Source organism: Bos indicus x Bos taurus, chromosome X (assembly GCF_003369695.1).
Source record: "Bos indicus x Bos taurus breed Angus x Brahman F1 hybrid chromosome X, Bos_hybrid_MaternalHap_v2.0, whole genome shotgun sequence".
Taxonomy (NCBI): domain Eukaryota; kingdom Metazoa; phylum Chordata; class Mammalia; order Artiodactyla; family Bovidae; genus Bos; species Bos indicus x Bos taurus.
This window is the reverse complement of record NC_040105.1, coordinates 80,759,506-80,784,220: the sequence shown is the minus strand read 5'-3', so window position 1 is coordinate 80,784,220 and position 24,715 is coordinate 80,759,506. Positions and strand designations below refer to the sequence as shown.

At 35.1% G+C, this 24,715-nt stretch overlaps 1 protein-coding gene across 4 annotated transcripts in view; it reads right to left on the bottom strand.

Annotated features, from left to right (window-relative positions):
• Positions 1-24,715, bottom strand: part of LRCH2 (leucine rich repeats and calponin homology domain containing 2) — a 104,201-nt gene that overhangs the window by 28,263 nt on the left and 51,223 nt on the right. For 2 of the 4 annotated variants that reach the window (XM_027534012.1, XM_027534013.1), the window contains exons 6-13: positions 24,530-24,663; positions 18,083-18,170; positions 17,644-17,755; positions 17,102-17,199; positions 16,947-17,005; positions 14,929-15,036; positions 11,124-11,201; positions 9,244-9,309 (exon numbers count right to left, since the gene is read on the bottom strand). In XM_027534012.1, the coding sequence (XP_027389813.1) occupies positions 9,244-9,309; positions 11,124-11,201; positions 14,929-15,036; positions 16,947-17,005; positions 17,102-17,199; positions 17,644-17,755; positions 18,083-18,170; positions 24,530-24,663 (743 nt within the window). The remainder of the gene's footprint in view (positions 1-9,243; positions 9,310-11,123; positions 11,202-14,928; positions 15,037-16,946; positions 17,006-17,101; positions 17,200-17,643; positions 17,756-18,082; positions 18,171-24,529; positions 24,664-24,715) is intronic. The other 2 variants (XM_027534014.1, XM_027534015.1) reach the window with 1 other exon arrangement.

Here is a 24,715-nt window from a genome sequence, read left to right as displayed (position 1 = left end):
GTGGAGAAATAACTCCAGAAAGAATGAAGGGATGGAGCCAAAGCAAAAACAATACCCAGCTGTGAATGTGACTGGTGAGAGGAGCATGGTCCAATGCTGTAAAGAGTAATACTGCATAGGAACCTGGATGTTAGGTCCATGAATCAAGGCAAATTGGAAGTGGTCAAACAGGAGATGGCAAGAGTGAACGTCAACATTCTTGGAATCAGCGAACTAAAATGGACTGGAAGGCGTGAATTTAACTCAGATGACCATTATATCTACTACTGTGGGCAGGAATCCCTTAGAAGAAATGGAGTAGCCATCATGGTCAACAAAAGAGTCCAAAATGCAGTACTTGGATGCAATCTCAAAAACAAGAGAATGATCTCTGTTCGTTTCAAAAGCAAACCATTCAGTATCACAGTAATCCAAGTCTATGCCCCAACCAGTAATGCTGAAGAAGCTGAAGTTGAACAGTTCTATGAAGACCTACAAGACCTTCTAGAACTAACACCCAAAAAAGATGTCCTTTTCATTATAGGGGACTGGAATGCAAAAGTAGGAAGTCAAGAAACACCTGGAGTAACAGGCAAATTTGGCCTTGGAATATTGAATGAAGCAGGGCAAAGGCTAATAGAGTTTAATAGAGTTTTGCCAAGAGAACGTACTAGTCATAGCAAACACCCTCTTCCAACAACACAAGAGAAGACTCTACACATGGACATCACCAGATGGTCAACACCAAAATCAGATTGATTATATTCTTTGCAGCCAAAGATGGAGAAGCTCTATACGGTCAACAAAAACAACACCGGGAGCTGACTGTGGATCATATCATGAGCTCCTTATTGTCAACTTCAGACTTAAATTGAAGAAAGTAGGGAAAACCACTAGACGATTCAGGTATGACCTAAATCAAATCCCTTATGATTATACAGTGGAAATGAGAAATAGATTTAAGGGACTAGATCTGATAGACAGTGCCTGATGAACTATGGACTGAGCTTCGTGACACTGTACAGGAGACAGGGATCAAGACCATCCCCACTGAAAAGAAATGCAAAAAATCAAAATGGCTGTCTGGGGAGGCCTTACAAATAGCTGTGAAAAGAAGAGAAGCAAAAAGCAAAGGAGAAAAGAAAAGATTTAAGCATCTGAATGCAGAGTTCCAAAGAATAGCAAGGAAAGATAAGAAAGCCTTCTTCAGCAATCAATGCAAAGAAATAGAGGAAAACAACATAATGGGAAAGCATAGAGATCTCTTCAAGAAAATTAGAAATACCAAGGGAACATTTCATGCAAAGATGGGCTTGATAAAGGACAGAAATTGTAGGGACCTAACAAAAGCAGAAGATATTAAGAAGAGGTGGCAAGAATACACAGAAGAACTGTACAAAAATGTTCTTCATGACCAAGATAATCACAATGGTGTGATCACTCATCTAGAACCAGACATCCTGGAATGTGAAGTCAAGTGGGCCTTAGAAAGCATCGCTATGAACAAAGCTAGTGGAGGTGATGGAATTCCAGTTGAGCCCTTTCAAATCCTAAAAGATGATGCTGTGAAATTGCTGCACTCAATATGCCAGCAAATTGGGAAAACTCAGCAGTGGCCACAGGACTAGAATTCCAATCCCAAAGAAAGGCAGTGCCAAAGAATGCTCAAACTACCACATGGTTGCACTCATCTCACACGCTAGTAAAGTAACGCTCAAAATTCTCCAAGCCAGGCTTCAGCAATACGTGAACCGTGAACTTCCAGATGTTCAAGCTGGTTTTAGAAAAGGCAGAGGAACCAGAGATCAAATTGCCAACATCCACTCGATCATCGAAAAAGTAAGGGAGTTCCAGAAAAACATCTACTTTGGCTTTATTCACTATGCCAAAGCCTTTGACTGTGTGGATCACAATAAACTGTGGAAAATTCTGAAAGAGATGGGAGTACCAGACCACCTGATCTGCCTCTTGAGAAACCTATATGCAGGTCAGGAAGCAACAGTGAGAACCGGACATGGAACAACAGACTGGTTCCAAATAGAAAAAGGAGTACGTCAAGGCTGTATACTGTCACCCTGTTCATTTAACTTCTATGCAGAGTACATCATGAGAAACGCTGGACTGGAAGAAGCACAAGCTGGAATCAAGATTGCCGGGAGAAATATCAATAACCTCAGATATGCAGATGACACCACCCTTATGGCAGAAAGTGAAGAGGAACTAAAAAGCCTCTTGATGAAGGTGAAAGAGGAGAGTGAAAAAGTTGGCTTAAAGCTCAACATTCAGAAAACAAAGATCACGGCATCTGGTCCCATCACTTCATGGGAAATAGATGGGGAAACAGTGGAAACAGTGTCAGACTTTATTTTTTGGGGCTCCAGGGTCTCTGCAGATGGTGATTGTAGCCATGAAACTAAAAGACACTTACTCCTTGGAAGGAAAGTTATGACCAACCTAGACAGCATATTCAAAAGCAGAGACATTACTTTGCCAACCAAGGTCTCTCTAGTCAAGGCTGTGGTTTTTCCAGTAGTCCTTATTGGATGTGAGAGTTAGACTGTGAAGAAAGCTGAGTGCTGAAGAATTGATGCTTTTGAACTGTGGTATTGGAGAAGACTCTTGAGAGTCACATGGACTGCAAGGAGATCCAACCAGTCCATTCTAAAGGAGATCAGTCCTGGGTGTTTTTGGAAGGAATGATGCTGAAGCTGAAACTCCAGTACTTTGGCCACCTCATGTGAAGAGTTGACTCATTGGAAAAGACTCTCATGCTGGGAGGGATTGGGGACAGGAAGAGAAGGGGATGACAGAGGATGAGATGGCTGGATGGCATCACTGACTCGATGGACGTGAGTTTGAGTGAACTCCGACAGTTAGTGATGGACAGGGAGGCCTGGCATGCTGCAGTTCATGGGTTCGCAAAGAGTCGGACACGACTGAGTGACTGAACTGAAATGAACTGATGTTAACACAAATGTAAAACGTATGGCAACAATACTGCAAAGGCCAGGAGGGAAGATATAGAAGTATACTCTTGTTCTTATCCAATATATATATATGGCATAATAGCACTTAAAGATAGACTGTGATAAATTAAATATACTTTAAACCCTAAAACAATCACTAACATAACAACTAGTTATGTCTAATAAGCCCACAACAGAGATAAATAGGAATTTAAAATGTAATTCAAAAGACAGGAGAAAAAGAAGGAAGATATTAAAAATAATGCATAAGACAAAATTTAAACACCTAATGATAGAGTAGACTTAAATCCATTAATACCAGTAGTTTCAATTAAATATTAAAAATCCTAACATTGGAATTAATAGTTAGATTGTCAGATTTGATAGAAAAGGAAGATGCTACCATATGCTGACAACAAGAAACTGCCTTTCTCCATAAAGACACAAATAGGTTAAATATAAAAGGAAGAAGAAAGATATATCATGTAAACACTCAGAAAGAAACTAAACTAGAAGAAAGCTGAGGTGACTCTATACTATCAGGGAAGTATACTTCAGAGCAAAGAATATAACCAGGGGACTTCCCTGGCGGTCCAATGGTTAAGAGTCTGTGCATCTCTTGAAGGGGGCATGGGTTTGATCCCTGATTGAGGAACTAAGACCCTGTACACCACACACAAAAAAGCCACCCTAACCAGGAATATTTAAAAAGTCATTTTATAATGACAAAGATGTAAATCCACCAAAAGGACATTATAATCCTAAACATTTATGTATTTAATAACAGCTTTAGAATAAATGAAGGAAAAATGAAAGAACTTTAAAGAGAAAGACAAATTCACAGTGTTGGAAATTTCAAATAGTCTCCTATCACTGCAGATGGTGACTGCAGCCATGAAATTAAAAGATGCTTACTCCTTGGAAGGAAAGTTATGACCAACCCAAAGCATATTGAAAAGCAGAGACATTACTTTGCCAACAAAGGTTCGTCTAGTCAAGGCTATGGTTTTTCCTGTGGTCATGTATGGATGTGAGAGTTGGACTGTGAAAAAAGTTGAGTGCCAAAGAATTGATGCTTTTGAACTGTGGTCTGGAGAAGACTCTTGAGAGTCCCTTGGACTGCAAGGAGATCCAACCAGTCCATTCTGAAGGAGATCAGCCCTGGGATTTCTTTGGAAGGAATGATGCTAAAGCTGAAACTCCAGTACTTTGGCCACCCCATGCGAAGAGTTGACTCATTGGAAAAGACTCTGATGCTTGGAGGGATTGGGGAAAAGAGGAGAAGGGGACGACAGAGGATGAGATGGCTAGATGGCATCACTGACTCAATGGACGTGAGTCTGAGTGAACTCCGGGAGTTGGTGATGGACAGGGAGGCCTGGCGTGCTGCGATTCATGGGGTCGCAAAGAGTCGGACACGACTGAGTGACTGATCTGATCTGATTAATTGATAAAAGAAACACTGTTTTGCACCCAGGTGGTGGTAGGGTGGTGAAGACAAACAATGAACAAATAAAGAAGTCTGAGATATGAATAATAAAGTACTGAGAATGTCAGATGGTAAAAAAGTATATATTTACAATGTCAGACAGTACTAAGTTCTGTGGAGAAAAGTAAAGCAGGGTATGCGAAAAGGGAAGAAGGAATGAGGAAGAGACGCTCTTTTATCTAAGCTGTCCAGGGAATCTCGTGCTGAAGCAATGAAAGTTGAGCAGAAACGTAAAGACAAGGGAATAAGCCATATGGTTTTCTGAGAGGAAATCATTTCAATAGAGGCAAAAGCTTTGAGGGGGTGGGAAACTTGGGAGTATTGGGAGTCAACAAGGAGGCCAGTATAACTAGAGAAGAATTAACAAGCAGGAAGAACAAGGCAAAAGGAATGCAGTAGGGAGCCAAATAATGCAAAGGTTCACAAGTCCTTAAAAGACCCTAGTTTTTATTATGAATGAAATGAGAGATCATTAGAAAATTCTGAAGAATGACATGATGCAACTTACATTTTAAAAATACCAATCTGATTCTTCTTCTTTTTTTTAATTGAAAACAGACTAGAGAGAAGCAAGGATGGAAAGGAGACTTGGTAGAAGGCTGTTATAACTGAAGTAAGAGATTTCTAGGGCTGGGGTGATAGTTGTGGAGGTGGTAAGACATGATCAGATTCTGGGCATATTTTGAAGGTAGAGTCAATAGAATTTGCTAAAGGATTAGTTGTGGAATGTGAAAGAAAGTGACAAGTTACAGATGACTCTGAGGTCTTTGAGCTGAGCAACTATTAATAGAAGGATGGAGCTGACATTTTCTGAAATGGGGAAAAATGCAAGAAGAGTTAAGTTTTGAGGGACAAAGAGAATGATTAAAAGTGCTATATGGGAAGGTTAAGTCTCAAATGCATCATAAATCCTAGCAGAGCTGTTGAGTAGGTAACAGGCAATACAACTCTGCTGTGTGTGTGTGTATGTATATATATACATATGTACACAGAAATACACATGCACATGCAGATGTTCATGCATATGTACAGAAAACTGGTTTAAGGGGAAAATACCAAAATATTAAGACTTGTCATCTCTGGGGAGTAGGATAATAGATGATTCTTTTTTTCCTTTATGACAAAATTTTCCTATTTTTAAACAATAAAGCTACATTATTCTGATAAACAGGAAAAAACTAAAATTTTGTTTTGTTTTTAAAGAAGAAATTAGGTGACTGTTCTGAAAATGAGAAAAGTGAAAGTAAGAGTTTTGTAAAGAAAAGGCCAAGATTGAATACCACCATTTTGAAGTTTGGGTAATTGGGGCTTTCTCAAGAGAATGTTAGGAACCTGGTGAGGAAGCTTAAGATAGAAATGAAAGAAACTGACAATGTATGGCAAAAACTACTACAATATTGTAAAGTAATTAGCCTCCAATTAAAATAAATTAAAAAAGGAAAGAAACTGAGAAGGAAGGTAATAACAGAAACTTCAAGGACAAAAAACATGTGAGATAAAGAATCAGTATTCAAAAAGGGAGAGAGTGGGTTAAATCCAGTTTAATGCAGGAGATATAGAAGATGAGGGCTCAAACCCTGGGTCAGGAAGAGCTGCTGGAAGAGGAAATGGCAATCCACTCCAGTATTCTTGCCAGAAGAATCCCATGGTCAGAGGAGCCTGGTGGGCTACAACCCATGGGATCACAAAGAGTTGGACATGACTGAATGACTGAGCACACACATACACACAAGTGAAATTTGAGACAGATGAATGTTTCTAGATTTGGGTATAAAAAGTTATCTTATACCTGAACTGAATTCTAAAGGCTAAGTGAAAAATTGTTCAAGCTGGTTTTAGAAAAGGCAGAGGAACCAGAGATCAAATTGCCAACATCCACCGGATCACGGAAAAAGCAAGAGAGTTCCAGAAAAACATCTATTTCTGTTTTATTGACTATGCCAAAGCCTTCGACTGTGTGCATCACAATAAACTGTGGAAAATTCTGAAAGAGATGGGAATACCAGACCACCTGACCTGCCTCTTGAGAAATCTATATGCAGGTCAGGAAGCAACAGTTAGAACTGGACATGGAACAACAGACTGGTTCCAAATAGGAAAAGGAGTACGTCAAGGCTGTATATTGTCACCCTGCTTATTTAACTTCTATGCAGAGTACATCATGAAAAACGTTGGACTGGACGAAACACAAGCTGGAATCAAGATCGCCGGGAGAAATATCAGTAACCTCAGATATGCAGATGACACCACCCTTATGGTAGAAAGTGAAGAGGAACTAAAAAGCCTCTTGATGAAGGTGAAAGAGGAGAGGAAAAAAATTGGCTTAAAGCTGAACATTCAGAAAACGAAGATCATGGCATCCGGTCCCATCACTTCATAGGAAATAGATGGGGAAAGAGTGGAAACAGTTTTTTTTTGTTTTTTTTTTTTAAAGAAAAAAACAGACTTTATTTTTTGGGGCTCCAAAATCACTGCAGATGATGACTGCAGCCATGAAATTAAAAGACGCTTACTCCTTGGAAGGAAAGTTATGACCAACCCAAAGCATATTCAAAAGCAGAGACATTACTTTGCCAACAAAGGTCCATCTAGTCAAGGCTATGGTTTTTCCTGTGGTCATGTATGGATATGAGAGTTGGACTGTGAAGAAGGCTGAGCACCGAAGAATTGATGCTTTTGAACTGTGGTGTTGGAGAAGACTCTTGAGAGTCCCTTGGACTGCAAGGAGATCCAACCAGTCCATTCTGAAGGAGAGCAGCCCTGGGATTTCTTTGGAAGGAATGATGCTAAAGCTGAAACTCCAGTACTTTGGCCACCTCAGGCGAAGAGTTGACTCATTGTTAAAGACTCTGATGCTGGGAGGAATTGGCCACCTCACGCGAAGAGTTGACTCATTGGAAAAGACTCTGATGCTGGGAGGGATTGAGGGCAGGAGAAGACGGGGACGACAGAGGATGAGATGGCTAGATGGCATCACCGACTCAATGGACGTCAGTCTGAGTGAACTCAGGGAGTTGTTGATGGACAGGGAGGCCTGGCGTGCTGCGATTCATGGGGTCGCAGAGTCGGACATGACTGAGCGACTGAACTGAAGTGAAAAATGGAAGAAGAAGGGGCAATTCCAGCAGAAACACCAGGACACAGAACACAGAGATATGAAATCATGTTGGAATAAAGGAAGGAGTACTATGGTTCCTAGCTGTAAAACGTGCCAGTGCAAGAGTACACAGGCTGAGGCTTACAAGCTAGGCAGAAACTCACTTCAATCTTGTGGGTTAAGCCAAACATTTTAAGCTTTATTCTAAAAGTTAGAAAAAGAAGATTAATAACTTGGAAACACATGTCAGGCCTGTGCTTTAGAACCATCACTCTAAAAAAAAAAAAAAAAAAAAAAAAGAACCATCACTCTTACACCATTGGCACAGAAAACAGATTTAAAGGTAGGCCAAACTTGAGAAACGAGGTATGGCTGCGAACTGTTGCAATAGTCCAGGTAGAAACGTAGAAAAGACAGGGCCTGAGCCAACATCACTGCAACAGGAATGGAGAGGTTGAGACAGATGTAAATAATGTTAAGAAGTTAAGATACAAATAATGTTAACAAGCTAAAGTTTTCTGTGACTGGCTGGATTGGGAAGAATGTGTAAGAGAAAGCAATTTCCAATGATTCCAAAGTTGACTATATAAACAGTGGCACATTCACTCAAGGTGCACTATACAGGAGAAGAAATAGATTTGGGAAAAGTAAGTCCAGTTTGGATTGTAAGGTAGTTTGGAAAAGACATCAATGAAATGTATGCATCTGGAGAAAGCAAGCTGTTCTTGTTTCCATACATTAAAAGTTGGGGTTCTGAAGCCAGACTTCCTGGGTTTAAATTCTCACTATACCATTTACTAGCTGTGTGACCCTGAAAAGCTATGGCAATTTCTGAGCCTCAGTTTCTCACCTATAAAATGGGGATGACAATAGCAACAACTTCTTAAGTTATTATGAGGATTAAATGAGATCATACAGCTAAAACACTAAGTTTACATACAACAACCATTTAACAAATGTTAATTCTCTCTGTGTGTTATTCTGTACCCACACCCTAGCCTTCAACTTTTACATTCCCATAGGAATAACTCAGAAGTTGAGTTTGGTGCAAATTTTCAAACCACCAAAAAGAATAAATAGAAACTTTCAAGGTCCTCTAGTTCTCTGGAATTCATATACCTGGATTTAGACTATGTATTCATATAGAAGAAGTGAATAAAACCTAATGAAAAAGAAATTAAAAAGTGAACTATAACATAGAGAACAAATACAATCAATGATAACACATTATTCCTGATCATAATACTAATACAGTAAATGTCTGCTAAATGGATAAATATTGAGAGCAAGAGAATGAGATGGTTGGATAGCATCATCAACACAATAGACACAAGTTTGAGCAAACTGAGGAAGATAGTGAAGGATAGGAAAGCCTGGTGTAGTGCAGTTCACAGCATTGCAAAGAGTAGGACATAACTTAGCGACTGAACAACAACAACAGGTGGATAAACGATTCTGTCATCAAAACAAAATGCAGGTATGAGCACAAAAAGTTTAAGTCAGCATTCTTGCATTTGTTTACATCAAAAGTCAATTTAACTTATATTGTATAATACATTAAAAAAATTAAAAAGCCATTTCTTCTTTAAATTATCTCATTATATTAAATTGATATCAATTATTCTATTAAAACCTACATATAGGAACATTACTGTCAAAGGATCAACTCTCATTATACAATATTGACCATAAGAACTAAGATATTTTTATACCTCTTTTCGCATTCCATAGTTTGTTTTGGCTTGTTTCTTATGACATAAGTTGAATGATTAAGAATCCTAGAAGCAAATCAGCACATTAATTTCATAATATATTAAAGAGAATAGTGTATATACATGATATAAAAATGTCGATAATAAACTGCATCTGGTCCATGAAGATCTTTGCTAGAAAACAATATTTAAATATTATTTAGATCAGATGCCCATAAGTTCACTGGCTATTATGAAGGAATGAAGCTCACCAATTCTTCCATGCATTTTCTTTTATAAACCCTTTATCGAGGCTTGGATATTTTCCAGCCATGTTATTTTCCTGTGCATATCAAACTTTTAGCTGAGATAGAAGATAAAGAGATGCAGATTGTTTAAGTATCATCATAACTGACTTCATTTTTCCCAGCATAGCAAATGATAAGGCCATGTAGAAGTAATAAACAATCATTTTGCCAAATAATAAACTTTAATTCCAAATGCAAAGCCAGCGCTAAGGTTCAATTCTTTAAAAAAAATCCACAAGTCTATAAAACTTTTAATAACAGAATGAAACAATATATTTGAAGAAAACCAAAAAAAGAAAGAAAAATAAAGACTGATAAACCATTACATGAGAGAACCATTTGTTCATAATTTTATAGAATTCTAAGTATTGATCTCAAAGTCAAAAGCAATGAATAATAATCTATCTTTAATATAAGTAACTAATATATTTGAATTAATATTTATCTATTTACTATGGATATAAATGTTAATTTTCCATTTTAAAGTTTAGTTTTATAGGTAGTAGAATATCTGCCTTTTATTCAAAATAATATAACCAGATGTCAACTATCAAAAGAGTACACAGAAGAAGAGAATTTCAAATTAAAGATACATATTGACTATTAAAATATATAATGAAATAAATATAAGTTCATAATTACAGAAAGATGGTTTCATAAAGAAACCAATTTCCACTACCCCAGTTTTTCTCACTAGCTAAGATCTAGTAGAGCCTCAACAGGAGGAAGCTACAGAGAGAGGCAAATGACAAGTATCACATACAAAGCAGTGTAGCTTTGCACCAAGTAATTTCTAGATTACTGACATCTTTATTCTTCTTTGTGTGGACAGGCACTAAAATTGTATTGAATCCCCAAATGCAGAGGAATTTAGATAATAAAATATCTAAGAACATCAGGAAAAAATATATCATTAAAGACTAATTTTTTAAAAAGGAAGTGAATCCTAAGAATTCTCTTCACATGGAAAAATATTTTTTCTGTTTCTTTATCTGTGTATGAAATGATGGATGTTCACTAAACTGCTTATGATAATGATTTCATGATTTATGGAAGTCAAATCATTATACCAAACACCTTATACAAGGCTGTATGTTAATTATATCTCGATAAAACTGAAAAAGTAAAAAATTGATTTAAAAAGGAGATATATCCTTTTTAACACTGCAAAGTTCCTGGGAGAGGGGGAGGGTCAGAATTATTCCCTTGGAAGGGGGCATCAAACTACAATGCTCCCCACTGCAGTAAATTCAGAATTCTCCCCACACCACACACACTAGTGTTGTGACTACTAATGTGCATGAGTCACATTAGAGGAGAAAGAAAAATATTGAGCTCTACTTACTGATATAATATATTTTATATTAAAAATTCTCTGAAAAATTTTACTCTGTACATTGATATTTAATGTTTTACTGTGTGATACTCAGAGTCAAAATAAATGTCTGTTTTATCTAAATATCTGTTCTAGATTATTAAAACACTTCCCTAATCCAGGTACCAGTACTGAATTTTAGGTAAAAGAGTATATGTATAATTCAGTTGCATTAACCTGGCCACTTAATACTTAAGGTGTCCACAAACTCTAGATACCTTGATGCACGTCCTGCTGCTCTGGTCCTCTGGAAGAATTTTTCACTGAATGATGCTCTATAACATAAAGGCCTCCGTCTGTATTCATATTTCACGTACATCAACCAAACCAAAAGATGGAAGAAGTAAGATGTTTTGGGAGAGGATAGGGAAGTCATTAGTAAAGCAAGCAGAAAAGAAAGAATGGATAGATTTTAAGGGTTGAGAGAACTACCTAATTAGTTATAACAAGCTAGAAGTTAACATAATGCTCCTCAAATTAAGAGTTCATATGATCAGAAAAAGAAAAAAAATCACATGAAAAAGTAATGTACATAATTTCTATAATTCAAAACTAAAATACTAAACTGCTCCAAATCTGATTTTGCTTTACATGATCCTTAAATAATTATACTTCAATATAACTTTTCATAATTACTTTTTAAAATTTAACTGTATTACATAGTACTCAGAAGTACATCTTTCCACAGTAAGTAAAAACTCTCAGGACACACATAAAAGCAAATCAAATAATTATTAAAAGTAAATATATATTAGAAAATACTACAGAATAAGCTAACAGGAATGAACATGCTGTGGGAACCAATCAACGGAAGCTATTCATTGCAAAAGTCTTCATATAATCATTTCTTAGCATGAAAATCAAATTTTAAGAAGCCAGCTAAACATTTACTTAATAAGCCACATAGTAAGAAAATCAGTATAAGAAAGAACAGTAGCCACTTCTCTAACACTAAGATACATAAGTAGAGTTGGTGGAAATTTGAAGAATTGGTTAAATAATTTACAGAGCAATATTATTTTAAGATAATAGTTTTTTATTTAACTTCCAAAATTATAATAAAAATAAAATTATGATTTGTGGAACAGCTATTTTAATATAGACAAGGTCACTGACTCAAGGGGACTTCAATACACTCAAATATAAGTAAAAATAATCCGATCTTTTAAGAAAGAGGATAAAGATTAGCTTTAAAATTTTAACAATAAACTGTCAATATAAAGTAGTTTAATATATGCATCTCAATTAGACAAAGAAGGGCAGTATTATAAATAACTAGGTTTCAGACTTTGAACACTTAGGATTTATCTACTTGATGGTTTACTTGGTGATCTCTTTTCCCACCCTTTTTGATTACTAATTCTGTGCAATATTCTCTTGTTATTTTCCTAGGATAGTTTCATCTACCAAGTACTAGTATAAACCTTATTAAAGAATTACATATATCTTTTAAAAAAACAGTGTGAACTAAAGTGGCAAAGATGCTCTAAGAAAATCATCACTGAACTCAACATAAGCTGTTTTTAAATTCCCTCTAATTTTGAAGAACAATGGCTGGCTTCTTTTAGATTTAGCTGAGAGTTAACACTGCATTTACTTTCCACGAATAGCTAGCTAAAGAACAGCTAAATAATAAGCATACAGTCAAAGTAGAAATCCTAAGTGGTACTTCTTGCTATACAAGAATAATCTTACCCCAGATAAATTATTTTAAATCAAGACTAACAATAAATAGACAAAAACATTGCAACAATTATATTAAAACTTAAAAAGAAATATCAAAACTTTTGGTTGATTTGCAATTTTAAATAGCATTTCAGATTCATTTAATAAAGCTAGAATCTAAAACAATACTTTGTGAAAGGGGAAATCTACAGCCAGAGAAGGTATAAAAACTCAAATCCTCTAAGGAATATATTCTTTTAGAAGATTACTTTTGACTTTTAGACTCACTAAAATTTATGTGTTGTAACAGTAAACAATAATTTTAATTATCTAAATCTAAGAGATATAAGCATTAGCAGGATATTTTAGAAGGAAGGATGATATGATTTAATGGAGAAAATAATAGATTCAGCATAAGAAAATTCTGAGCCCAGTTTAAGTTTAGCCATGAACAGAATTGGCTAGGGATCTAAACTGTCTATAGATTACATATTTTAAAAGTAAAATGTACTCCTTACTTTATGTCCAGATATCATAAAATTTTAATGCCTTCAAAAATTAGACATAGTTATTATAATATTAATGTCACTGATTATTAATCCAAAAAGCTCTTATATTTATATGCACTAACATCTGAAAAGGAGAATGGAAACAGTTCAGAGAAAGAAATTAATTTTGCATAAATTTCAAAAATAACAAAAATTATGTAGAGAGAACATATTAACTACATTAATGGTTCCTACTAGCTTTAAATTTGATCTCATTTTCAAGTAATTAACCAGTAACAGTACTAACAAATACCTACTATGTACAAGGCAGAGCTGGGTACTGCTTTGTATTTATTACAAACTATCAAAAAGCAAGACCTATGAAACATCATTTGATGTATTTAGGTTGAAAGAGTAGTTTAAGTCAGAGGGATAGATGTAAAACTAATACAACAATAGGAGAAAAATGAAAATATAGAAATGATATATATGGCTATATTAAAATCTAAAATTATACACTCAAATGCAATTCTTGACATGAGGGAAATACATATTGTTGTGGGTTCTTATAAAATCAATATTCTCTGTTCATAATGATAAATCTAATTTTTTCACCTGCCAAGTAGGGGAGGTAGAAACTTAACTACTTTGTAAACTACATAGAGCAGGTGGTGGCTTGCTTCATCAAAACTCTTAAACCAATGGGGCCATCAATACTTTAATTATACTGAAGGGGAGAAAACACATACAACCTCATAAGTAGTCAATTTTTAAAAAGGCCCATTAGAAATGAATCACAGGAAAGATTAGAAGATAAGCTTCAAAAAGGATGACAGAAAAGCGTGATAGAGAGTTATGACAGAAGAAAAATGTCAATTGGGAATGAGGATACATTAGATATAGAAGGGATAAATATATTTTCTAGTATGGTTTTTAATTCTATAAATGTAGTAGCAGTGCAAAAAGAGATACTTAGTGGTTATTTTAAAAACTATTATAGTGGCCCCTAATACCACACATCAGTCATTGAATAAGTTTTAATAGTAATTATTTTTCAAAACATCTTTAAGCAAATGCCAACATACTTTTTTAAACATCCTAAAACATGGTCCTGTGATCCATAAACATTTATTGCTTTGAATATGTAAAAAACATACCAGTTATCCAAGTTAAATGCACCAAAATTATTCTTTTAATTTTCTCAAAACAAACAAACAAAATCTCAGTTCTATTTTATTATTTCGAAATTATTAATATAAATGTAGCACTCTCAATACATGAAGATGGCAATAATAGCCAACCCTCAGCAGCACGCAGAACCTTCTCTGTATAAAAAATGGACTTGCACTGATTTTATACTCATTAACACAAGGTCCTGCTCATTGCCAATAACAAGCATTTGGCGAAAGCCTAGCCAGAGGGAGAAATGCTCATTGACCAAGACACAGACTAAAGTGAACCTGTGATTCTCAAACTGTCACACTGATTTAATCAGTGATTATATAATTCAATTTTAAGGAGTTTACACATATCCCAAGTAACTCAAAATCAGATAAAAAGCACACTATATACTTGTGACATGTACTTGGAAAGAATGCTTATAACATATCATGCTATTGTGAGCTAAGATGAATATCAATTATTAGTATTTAGCACAAAGGAATAAAAAAGATACTGAAGCAATAAATAGAATGACTATATGAGGATAAAGTATTCTGTTAATTATATATGTAATTTTATATTTCTTTCCTAAGTATTTCCTATTATCTTTTAGTAGACGGTCTTCTTGTTTACTGTTTGACAATCTTTAAATATCAAATTTAATGATTATAAAATTTGCCCATTTAAATCTCATTACTGAAAAAAATACCTGTTCTTCTGCTCTTGCTGCAATAACTGAACAGCTATTTTCCTCAAATCAGTTACTTCCTTCAAACCATCATCCTCTTCCTCAGTAAGTAGTTGTTCTTTCCCAAGTCTGAAAGGTAACATAAACATGATTATCCAAAAAGTAAGGCAGAGATATTTTATGCCAGCTTTCAGATGTAGAAACCTTTTTTTGTTTTTAATAGCACATGAAATGTTCTTGTATTTAAAATGTTAAAATAAGAAATAAAGAATATTGAAGGAATATACAAACATATTAATATCTATCCTCTCTACTCAATAGGAAATGTCGCATTCTGGTTATATTAATATAATTAATGGCTAACAAAGTAAACTGCATTACCATTTTGTAATTTCTGAAATGTGAAATGGCCATAGTAATTTAACAATGCATATTCTCCATCTTGAGTATAATAAGGACCACAGAGCTCTATTTGCCTATCTTTAGAAATAAATAGAAAATGTTATGAAAATTTTTCATTTTATCAAACCACTCTGCTTTTATCAGTTCATTTATTTTGATTTTTAAAATCTCTGTGTAAAATGTTTAAGTAGTAGAAATGCAAAATAGATTCAGATAAGATTGGAAAATTTGCAAGAAAAATTCATTAAAATATATGTATCTTTTTTATCATTCAAAAGAAAACAAAGAAATTTTAAAATTTTTCTCTAAACTCTAGCAATCTTATCCCAAAGGCATTTCATTTAAAAAATGGTGTCAGTGACTTCCCTGGCAGTCCAGTGGTTAAAACTCTGCATTTTCACTGAAGAGGACACAGATTTAATCCTTGGTGGGGAAACTAAGATCATGCATGCTGCATGGTAAGATAAGTAGGCAAGTAAGCAAGTAAATAAATAAACAATGGTATCAAACCTAAGACTCTGTATCTTTACCATATCTTACATGCTACTGGAGTCTCTCAAGGTAAGACAACTGTCCTCATGCAATAACATGAGAAAGTAAGAGAAAAATGAAACACAGAGAGTAAAACAAAGCACTGTATCTCCTTATGGAGCACCAGAGATGATTAATTAATGACTATTAAAAAGTTTCCAATGAGGTCATTTGAGGGAAGCACAATACAGAGAAAAGAGAAAAACTTGGGGATCAGAAAGCTAGACTCAGGTTCTAGTGGACACTAGCTAAGTGGTTTTAGATAAGAAACTTTATAGTCTCCCAGCTTTACCTTCCTTATCTGTAAAAATGTGGACAATATCCACCCTGTAGGATTTAGTGACAGAGAAGGCAATGGCAACCCACATCAGTACTCTTGCATGGAAAATCCCATGGACGGAGGAGCCTGGTGGGCTGCCGTCTATGGGGTCACACAGAGTTGGACACGACTGACGCGACTTAGCAGCAGCAGCAGGATTTAGTGAAGATTAAGTAAGAAACATAGCAAAGCATGTAGCACAGATCCTGGTAGATGGTAGGTATTCAACAAACACTCTTTCTTTTCTGAAAAAATGTGGTAGGTCAATTTCTATCATTTCATAAGATAAAGGATACAGAGAAGATCCAAAGTAAATTATTTTAATAAAATAAAGAAGTAAATACCCTTAAAATTACCATAACCAGTCTCATGTAATGTAAAGTTTATTAAACCAAGAGTCAGAACACCTCAGTTTGAGACACTTGAAACTCCAGGTCTCAGTTTCCCAATTGGTCAAATTATACCAATACCATCTGTTTTAAAGAACAGCTAAATAGCTTAAATGAGGCAATGTATGGGAAAGTATCATTTTCTTCAATAATAGTAATAGGGGACATTATAATTACACTTATGGAGAAAAACAGTGTATATACTACATTTAACTTATATGTTTACTATAATTTTCAGCTTCATTGAGGAAAGCAGGCAGATGAAATATTCACAAATTAACTATCTGAACTTAACAGGTAAATGAACAAAGAATTTATTCATTCAAGCTTCAGAAATATCTGTGATATTTCAAGTATTAATAAGCAATACTTCAATTTGCAAATTCAGGTGTGCTTACCTTTTTGCATCTCCCAATTCTTCATTTTTCTGAGATTTTTCAGGACCTTTCTCTTTTCCCTTATATAAAAGAAAGTTATCATTTTAAATTGTATGGTTCACTTTTGTGAGATTAAGGAGAACTTGGTATTGATATTTGTTCAAAGTTTTCTTTACCTTAAGGAAAGCAACAAATGATCCAATATGTGCATCTCCTTGTTCAGGAACTACTACATCATTTGTGTTGGCGTCAGTAAAATCATACACCTCCTGGTCTAAGTATAGATTAATACTTATTAGAAAACATGAATAGTAAACAGTGTGCTCTGCCACTGCAGTGCTTAGAAAAAAGTATCTTTTTCTCAATAAAAGAGTTGATCAAAGATACTATAATTTGGGGGCTTCCCAGGTGGTGCTAGTGGTAAAGAACCCACCTGCCAATGCAGGAGATGCAAGAGATGTTGGTTCGATCCCTGGGTCAGGAAGGTCCCCTGGAGGAGAGCATGGCAACCCACTCCAGTACTCTTGTCTGGAGAATCCCACAGAGAGAGGAGCTTTACAGGCTATGGTCCATAGGTTGCACAGAGTCGGACATGATTGAAGCAACTTAGCAAGCACGCACACACTATTATTTTTAAAGCCCACTTTAAAAAATATATTCATTTTTAAAAAGGGATATATATACATGACATAAAAACAGCAGACACTTTATGAATTACCTTTCTGAGAATCAGGTTTACTTCCTGTTGAGTGACTGTCATTTCTTGATGTCTGCTCTCTATTTGATTCTGAGACTTGAGAATGAAGGCTGATTGTGTCATCATCTGATGGCTGAATGCAATAAGTAAAAAGTAAAAATGAGGCATTTTAAATATATGATAAGGATTGTTTTAATTACATATATGAAGTACAGAACACCTGATTTAAATCTCCAGTTTTAAAACCAAAAATTAATATGAGGTTTACTGTTTTGCTTTTAAAACTGCACGTCTTTTTTTTTTTAACTTGAGGTCATAAAATGCAATGCTGATCACATTTTTAAGCAAAATAAATGAAATGTGTGCAAGTGCCTATCTACTTCAAAGCTCCAGTAAATTTTTCGTTTGTTTTTCTAATAAAATTTTAAAATAAAATAGTTCAGTAATAGAAAAAACTCACTTCTGTTGTAGACAATCGTTTCTCTCCATTATCACTTCCAATTCCAGAGTCAGGACCATGATTTTTATTTGGATAAAAATCTTCCATACTATGGAAATACAAATTCTAAGGGCAGTTAAGGTTTTCTTCTTAAATAGATAATACATAATTGACCTAGAATTTTGCTAGATAATATAGAATATATATTTTTGATATGTAAGATCCTTAAAAACATGAGGAGAAAAATACTGGATCATATAAAACACTTTATTCATGTCCCTCATGTAATATTTTCATGTGCTCTATTGTAAAATAGGTTACAATAGCCTTAACAATAGCCTATTATTTATTCTGAGAGATTCAGAAAAGCAGATAGTCCTGCTAGAAAATCATCTTGATAAAGACCTATTTTTCTTATGAGTTTGTCAAATTCTACCATATAATGCTGAAATGTTTTTTAACCTTAATACAACCATTTCTTCTTCATTATCTCTAAAAATATATTTAGCTTCATAAATAAGGACCATTAAGTAATTAAGAGAAAAAAGGTCAAAAAACGCCTGTAAAGCATTGAATAAGCAATTGTTTTGGTGTGAGGAAAGAGCTGTCCTTGTAAATTTCTGAATTACAGAATACCACCGAAGTTGCAAAATAGTTTTCACTTTAATTTGCAAATTTATCATATACTGTACATTGACCACTGGTTATATGCCAAGAACTGGGCTAAGTTTTTCTTAAAGTATTTTAAAGATAATACTTCATATTCCTTGTGAAAATTCTAGCAGGTTATTGGTGCTTTCTCATTTTACAGAAAAAGAAACTGAGGCCAGAAAGGGTTGAAAAAATGACTCAATGACATACAACTTGCAAATGGAAGTCTAAGTTTTATCCCAAGATTATCTAACACTGAAGTCCCTGATCTGTTATATTTCTTCCCCAAATACTGATTTTATACTTTTCAGGAGTATATCAACAAACTTAGGGAAGCAATTACCAAGGGTTAAGGCACTATGCTGAACACCTGAGATGAGATGAATTTTAATGTTTGCTTTCAATGCATTCTCAGCCCAGCGGGGGAGTATGCTTATCTGTTCTGAAGGATATGACAAAGGTAAACGGGGCTTCCCAGATGGTTCAGTGGTAAAGAATCCACCTGCCAAGCAGGAGACGAGGGTTTGATCCTTGGGTTGGGAAGATCCCCAGAGAAGGAAATGGTAACCCACTCCAGTATTCTTGCCTGAGAAATCACAGTCAGAGGAGCCTGGCAGGCTATAGTCCATGGGGTCACAAAAGAGTCAGACACAACTTACCAAATAAACAACAAGAACAAAGGTAAATATAAATTTCTCCTTGGGAAGGTGAGGAAAGGCTTCACCCAAGAAAGAAGCATTTGAGATTAATCTTGAAGGATGAAAGACAACAATTGCTAGCATTTGCTGAGTGTCTACATTGTATTAGATACTATGCCAGGTGCACCTCATATTTTATTTATAATGAAATTGTACGATTTATGCATTATTATTTCTTCTTACAAATGAAGAAATAAAGCTAATAAAAGTTAACTTTCCAAGGGGAAATATTATGACATTTACTGAGTATCATTTACTGAACTAGTTGCTAGGCACACATTTAATTCTCACAACAAGCTTTTGAAATATGTATTGTTAACATTTTAAATAAAGAAACAGGCTCAGAGAGATTAAATAACTTACATAGGCCAAGGAGGAATTAAGAGGTTTAATGAATTAATCATTAAACCATGATTAGAACTGAAATCCATCTGACTCCACCACCCAATAATATATCCATATACTATACTAACATACATTGGTGTGTTTGAAACAGATGACAATGATAATAATAAGTTATTTGTTGAGGAATTAATAAGACACCATGATAAATACTCTATATGCATTATTTTATTCAATCCTGACAACATCTGTATGATTATTTTCCTTTTCACATACAAGAAAGCTAAAAACCAGAGATGATATGATACAAGGACATACAGTTATTAAGAGTTGGAGAAGAGCTTCACGAGGATATTATGTCTGACTGCAAAAGCTGAAGATAAGTGTAACTACTGCAATGCCTATATAGAATAAAGAGTTTACAAAATATCAAGGAAAGGTATTCTAAGTAGTAAGAACCATATAGCCAAGAACATGAGTGAGAAACTAGAAAGTACATACAAGAACTAAGTAATTCAATACCAGCTCTGTGTGAAGGATAAGTACACCCAAGAGCCACAAATAAACTCTATTGATCTGTCCTGTCCAATACAGTAGCCACTAGTCATGCTTGGCAACAGAGCATTTGAATGTAACTAGTCCAAATTGAGACATGCTACAAATGTAAAATACATGCTAGATTTCAAAGATTTAAAAGAAAGTGAAATAACTCACTAGTGTTTTATATGTAATTATATATTGAAATTTCAATTATGTAGAAGCTTTATACAGTCAGCAAAAACAAGACCGGGAGCTGACTGTGGCTCAGATCATGAACTGTTTATTGCCAAATTCAGATTTAAATTGAAGAAAATAAGGAAAACCACTAGACCATCAGGTATGACCTAAATCAAATCCCTTACAATTATACAGTGGAAGTGACAAATAGATCCAAGGGATTAGATCTGATAGAGTGCCAGAAGAACTATGGATGAAGGTTCAAGACATTGTACAGGAGGCAGTATTCAAGACCATCCCCAAGGAAAAGAAATGCAAAAAGGCAAAATGGTTGGGTGAGGAAGCTTACAAATAGCCGAGAAAAGAAAAAAAGCTAAAGGCAAAGGAGAAAAGGAAAGATATATACATCTGAATGCAAAGTTCCAAGGAATAGCAAGGAGAGGTAAGAAAGCTTTCCTCAGTGATCAATGCAAAGAAATAGAGGAAAACAACAGAATGGGAAACTAGAGATCTCTTCAAGAAAATGAGAGATACCAAGAGAATATTTCATGCAAAGATGGTCACAATAAAGGACAGAAATGTTAAGGACCTAACAGAAGCAGAAGATATTAAGAAAAGGTGGCAAGAATACACAAAAGAACTATACAAAAAAGATCTTAGTGACCCAGATAACCACGATGGTGTGATCACTCACCTACAGCCAGACATCCTGCAGGTGCAAAGTCAAGTGGGCCTTAGGAAGCATCACTACAAACAAAGCTAGTGAAGGTGATGGGATTCCAGCTAAGCCATTTCAAATCCTAAAAGATGATGCTGTGAAAGTGCTGCACTCAATATGCCAGCAAATTTGGAAAACTCAGCAGTGGCCACAGGACCGTAAAAGGTCAGTTTTCATTTCAATCCCAAAGAAAGGCAACGACAAAGAATGTTCAAACTATGGCACAACTGTAAGCATCTCACACGCTAGCAAAGTAATGCTCAAAATTCTCCAAGCCAGGCTTCAACAGTACATGAACCAAGAACTTCCAGATGTTCAGAGCTGGATTTAGAAAAGGCAGAGGAACCAAAGATCAAATTGCCAACATCCACTGCATAATAGAAAAAGCAAGAGAGTTCCAGAAAAACATCTACTTCTGCTTTACTGACTATGCCAAAGCCTTTAACTATGTAGATCACAACAAACTGTAGAGAATTCTGAAAGAGATGGGAATACCAGACCACCTGACCTGCCTCCTGACAAATTTCTATGCAGGTCAAGAAGCAACATTTAGAACTGGACATGGAACAATGGACTGGTTCCAAATCAAGAAAGGAGTACATCAAGGCTGTATATTGTCACCCAGCATATTTCACTTATATATAGAGTACATCATGCAAAATGCCAGGCTGGATAAAGCAAAAGCTGGAATCAAGATTGCCAGGAGAAATATCAATAGCCTCAGATATGCAGATGACACCATCGTTATGGCAGAAAGCAAAAAGAAACTGAAAAGCCTCTTAATGAAAGTGAAAGAGGAGAGTGAAAAAGTTGGCTTAAAACTTAACATTCAAAAAACTAAAATCATGACATCCAGTCCCATCACTTCATGGCAAATAGATGGGGAAACAATGGAAACAGTGTCAGACTTTATTTTCTTGGGCTCCAAAATCCTTGCAGATGGTGACTGCAGCCATGAAATTAAAAGATGCTTGCTCCTTGGAAGAAAAGCTATGAGAAACCTAGACAGCATATTTAAAAGACATATAAAAAATAGACATTACTTTGCTGACAAAGGTCCATCTAGTCAAGGCTATGGTTTTCCAGCAGTCATGTATGGATGTGAGTTAGACCATAAAGAAAGCTGAGTGCCGAAAAATTGATGCTTCTGCAACTGTGGTGTTGGAGAAGACTCTTGAGAGTCCCTTGGACTGCAAGGAGATCAAACCAGTCAATCCTAAATAAAATCAGTTCTGAATATTCATTGGAAGGACTGATGCTGAAGCTGAAGCTCCAATACTTTGGCCACCTGATGAGAAGAACTGACTCACTTGATAAGACCCTGATGCTGGGAAAGATTGAAGGCAGGAGGAGAAGGGGACGACAAAGGATGAGATGGTTGGATGGCATCACCAACTCGAAGATCATGAGTTTGAGCAAGCTCCACGTGTTGGTGATGGACAGGGAAACCTGGCATGCTGCAGGCCATGGGGTCACAAAAAGTTGGACACAACTGAACAACTGAACTGAACTGACATACTGAAATGACATTTTTAATATATTGGGTAATGTAACATGCATTATTAAAATTAATTTATTATTTTTTAAATGGGTTACAAGAAAATTTAAAAATTACCAATGTGGCTCATATTGCCTTTCTATTGGATGGCACTGCTAGACACCATCTTCAAATCTATCTCAATTCTGTCCACTCCTTTTCATCTCTACTGCAATAACCCTATTCTAGACCCCTTGATCTTTTGGTAGTACCACAACACCCTAACTAGTCCCTGTGTTTTCACTTGTTTGCTTCCAATGTATTCTCTCTATAAGAGCCAAAATAGTTTCTTTAAAAATAATTTAGTCATGTTATCCTCCTGTTTATAATTGTCCAATGACTACCCACTGTACTTTAAATAAAATTCAAACTTCTTACCACAACCTCCAAAGCCCCCGTATAACTTCAGCCCTGACTAACTTTCCAAAGTCAACTTGTACCACAATGCTGGCCTCCTCTCAGGTTTTTTTTTTTTTTAACATACCAAGTTTCTTTCTAACTTAAGACCTTTGCCCATGCCATTATTTCTGCCTGAAATGCTCTTTCCCTCACTCTTTCCACAGCTAACTTTTCTCCTTTCAGGTCTTGACTTAAAACCTCACCTTCCCAAAGAGACACTCCTCAACCACACTCCTGAAACATGTTCCTTCCTTTCAAAGCACTCACCAAAATTTAAAATTATGTGTGTGTGTCTGTGTTCTTGTTTTATTTAACAACCAACTCCTCCACTAGAATGTGAGCTCCATGAGGGCCGAGGCCAATATGTAATTCAACAAACCCTGAATCTACTGGTAGGCACTCAACTTAAATAAATAAATGACTAATATAATGTATGTCTTACTAAAGTAATTTTGAAATAAATATAAAAGCATACTAATAGAGATTAGTATATGAATTAATTCTAATTTTTGTAGAATTGTTTGGGCTACTATCATTTATAATATTAAGCAAACTAATCTTTGGCAACTAAATTTAATGCTCAGATTCTTAATCATTCTAAGGCAACAAAAATATTTGAGAAAAATCCTATTTCGGATTCAAAAACTTGCACTGTTAACAATAATACTTACTATGTTGGCATTCCATGTAGTCTAAACTATGCCATAAATACAATAACAAATCTTTAAGTATTTAAGTCAGGGACAGTCTCCCTTTGTATAGTCTCATCCCACTCCAAATTATTTTCCATAGTATTGGATGGAATTATGTTTTCATAAAATCTTTCAGTCTAATCTACGTCTCAAAAGGATGAATTAAAAACAAAATATCAAATCTAACATTTCAAAATCTTTTGAGGAAAAAATACCAATATCAAACAGAATATCAATGATAAATCATCCCTTATCCATAAAGAATTGAATAAAAAAATATCCATATAGAAATGCATCAAGAAAACAGAGGTGAAACGTAACCAACCACAAATGTCTTACTCTTCCACTAACCTCAGTTCAAAGTCAAATTCTACTTATTCCAAATTTACAGCATAGTGATTACAGTAGAACATTAACAGTTGTCAAGTGCTGAGAAATTAGTTCTTCTGTACTAGAATGTCAGAAGTGCACTTTTACTTTACATTTTACTACTAAAAGCTTTAATAATAAATTTTTTGAGAAAACTCCAAATTTATTCTACTATCAGAGGTTCACTCTATGATGGTGATATTTCACTTCAGCTAATTACTGATTTTAACACTGGACCAATCATCCTAACTATATTCATTTCACTCAAAATAAACAAATATCATCTATATATAGAGAGAAGACACCATCATCATGAAATTAGAATCTTACAGAATATTACATTACCTGTCTGTGAGAGGTTGGGAGGGCATTCTTTTACTCAATGATGGAAGATCCAGAGAATCTGGTTTCTTATCCATTCTGCAACACGCTTGGATATTTAAGTATTTAAATATGTGTACTTTACCTTTTAAACATATCTGTCAATAAATAATAGAGTAAGATTATAGTTCCAAATATATAAAGTCATTT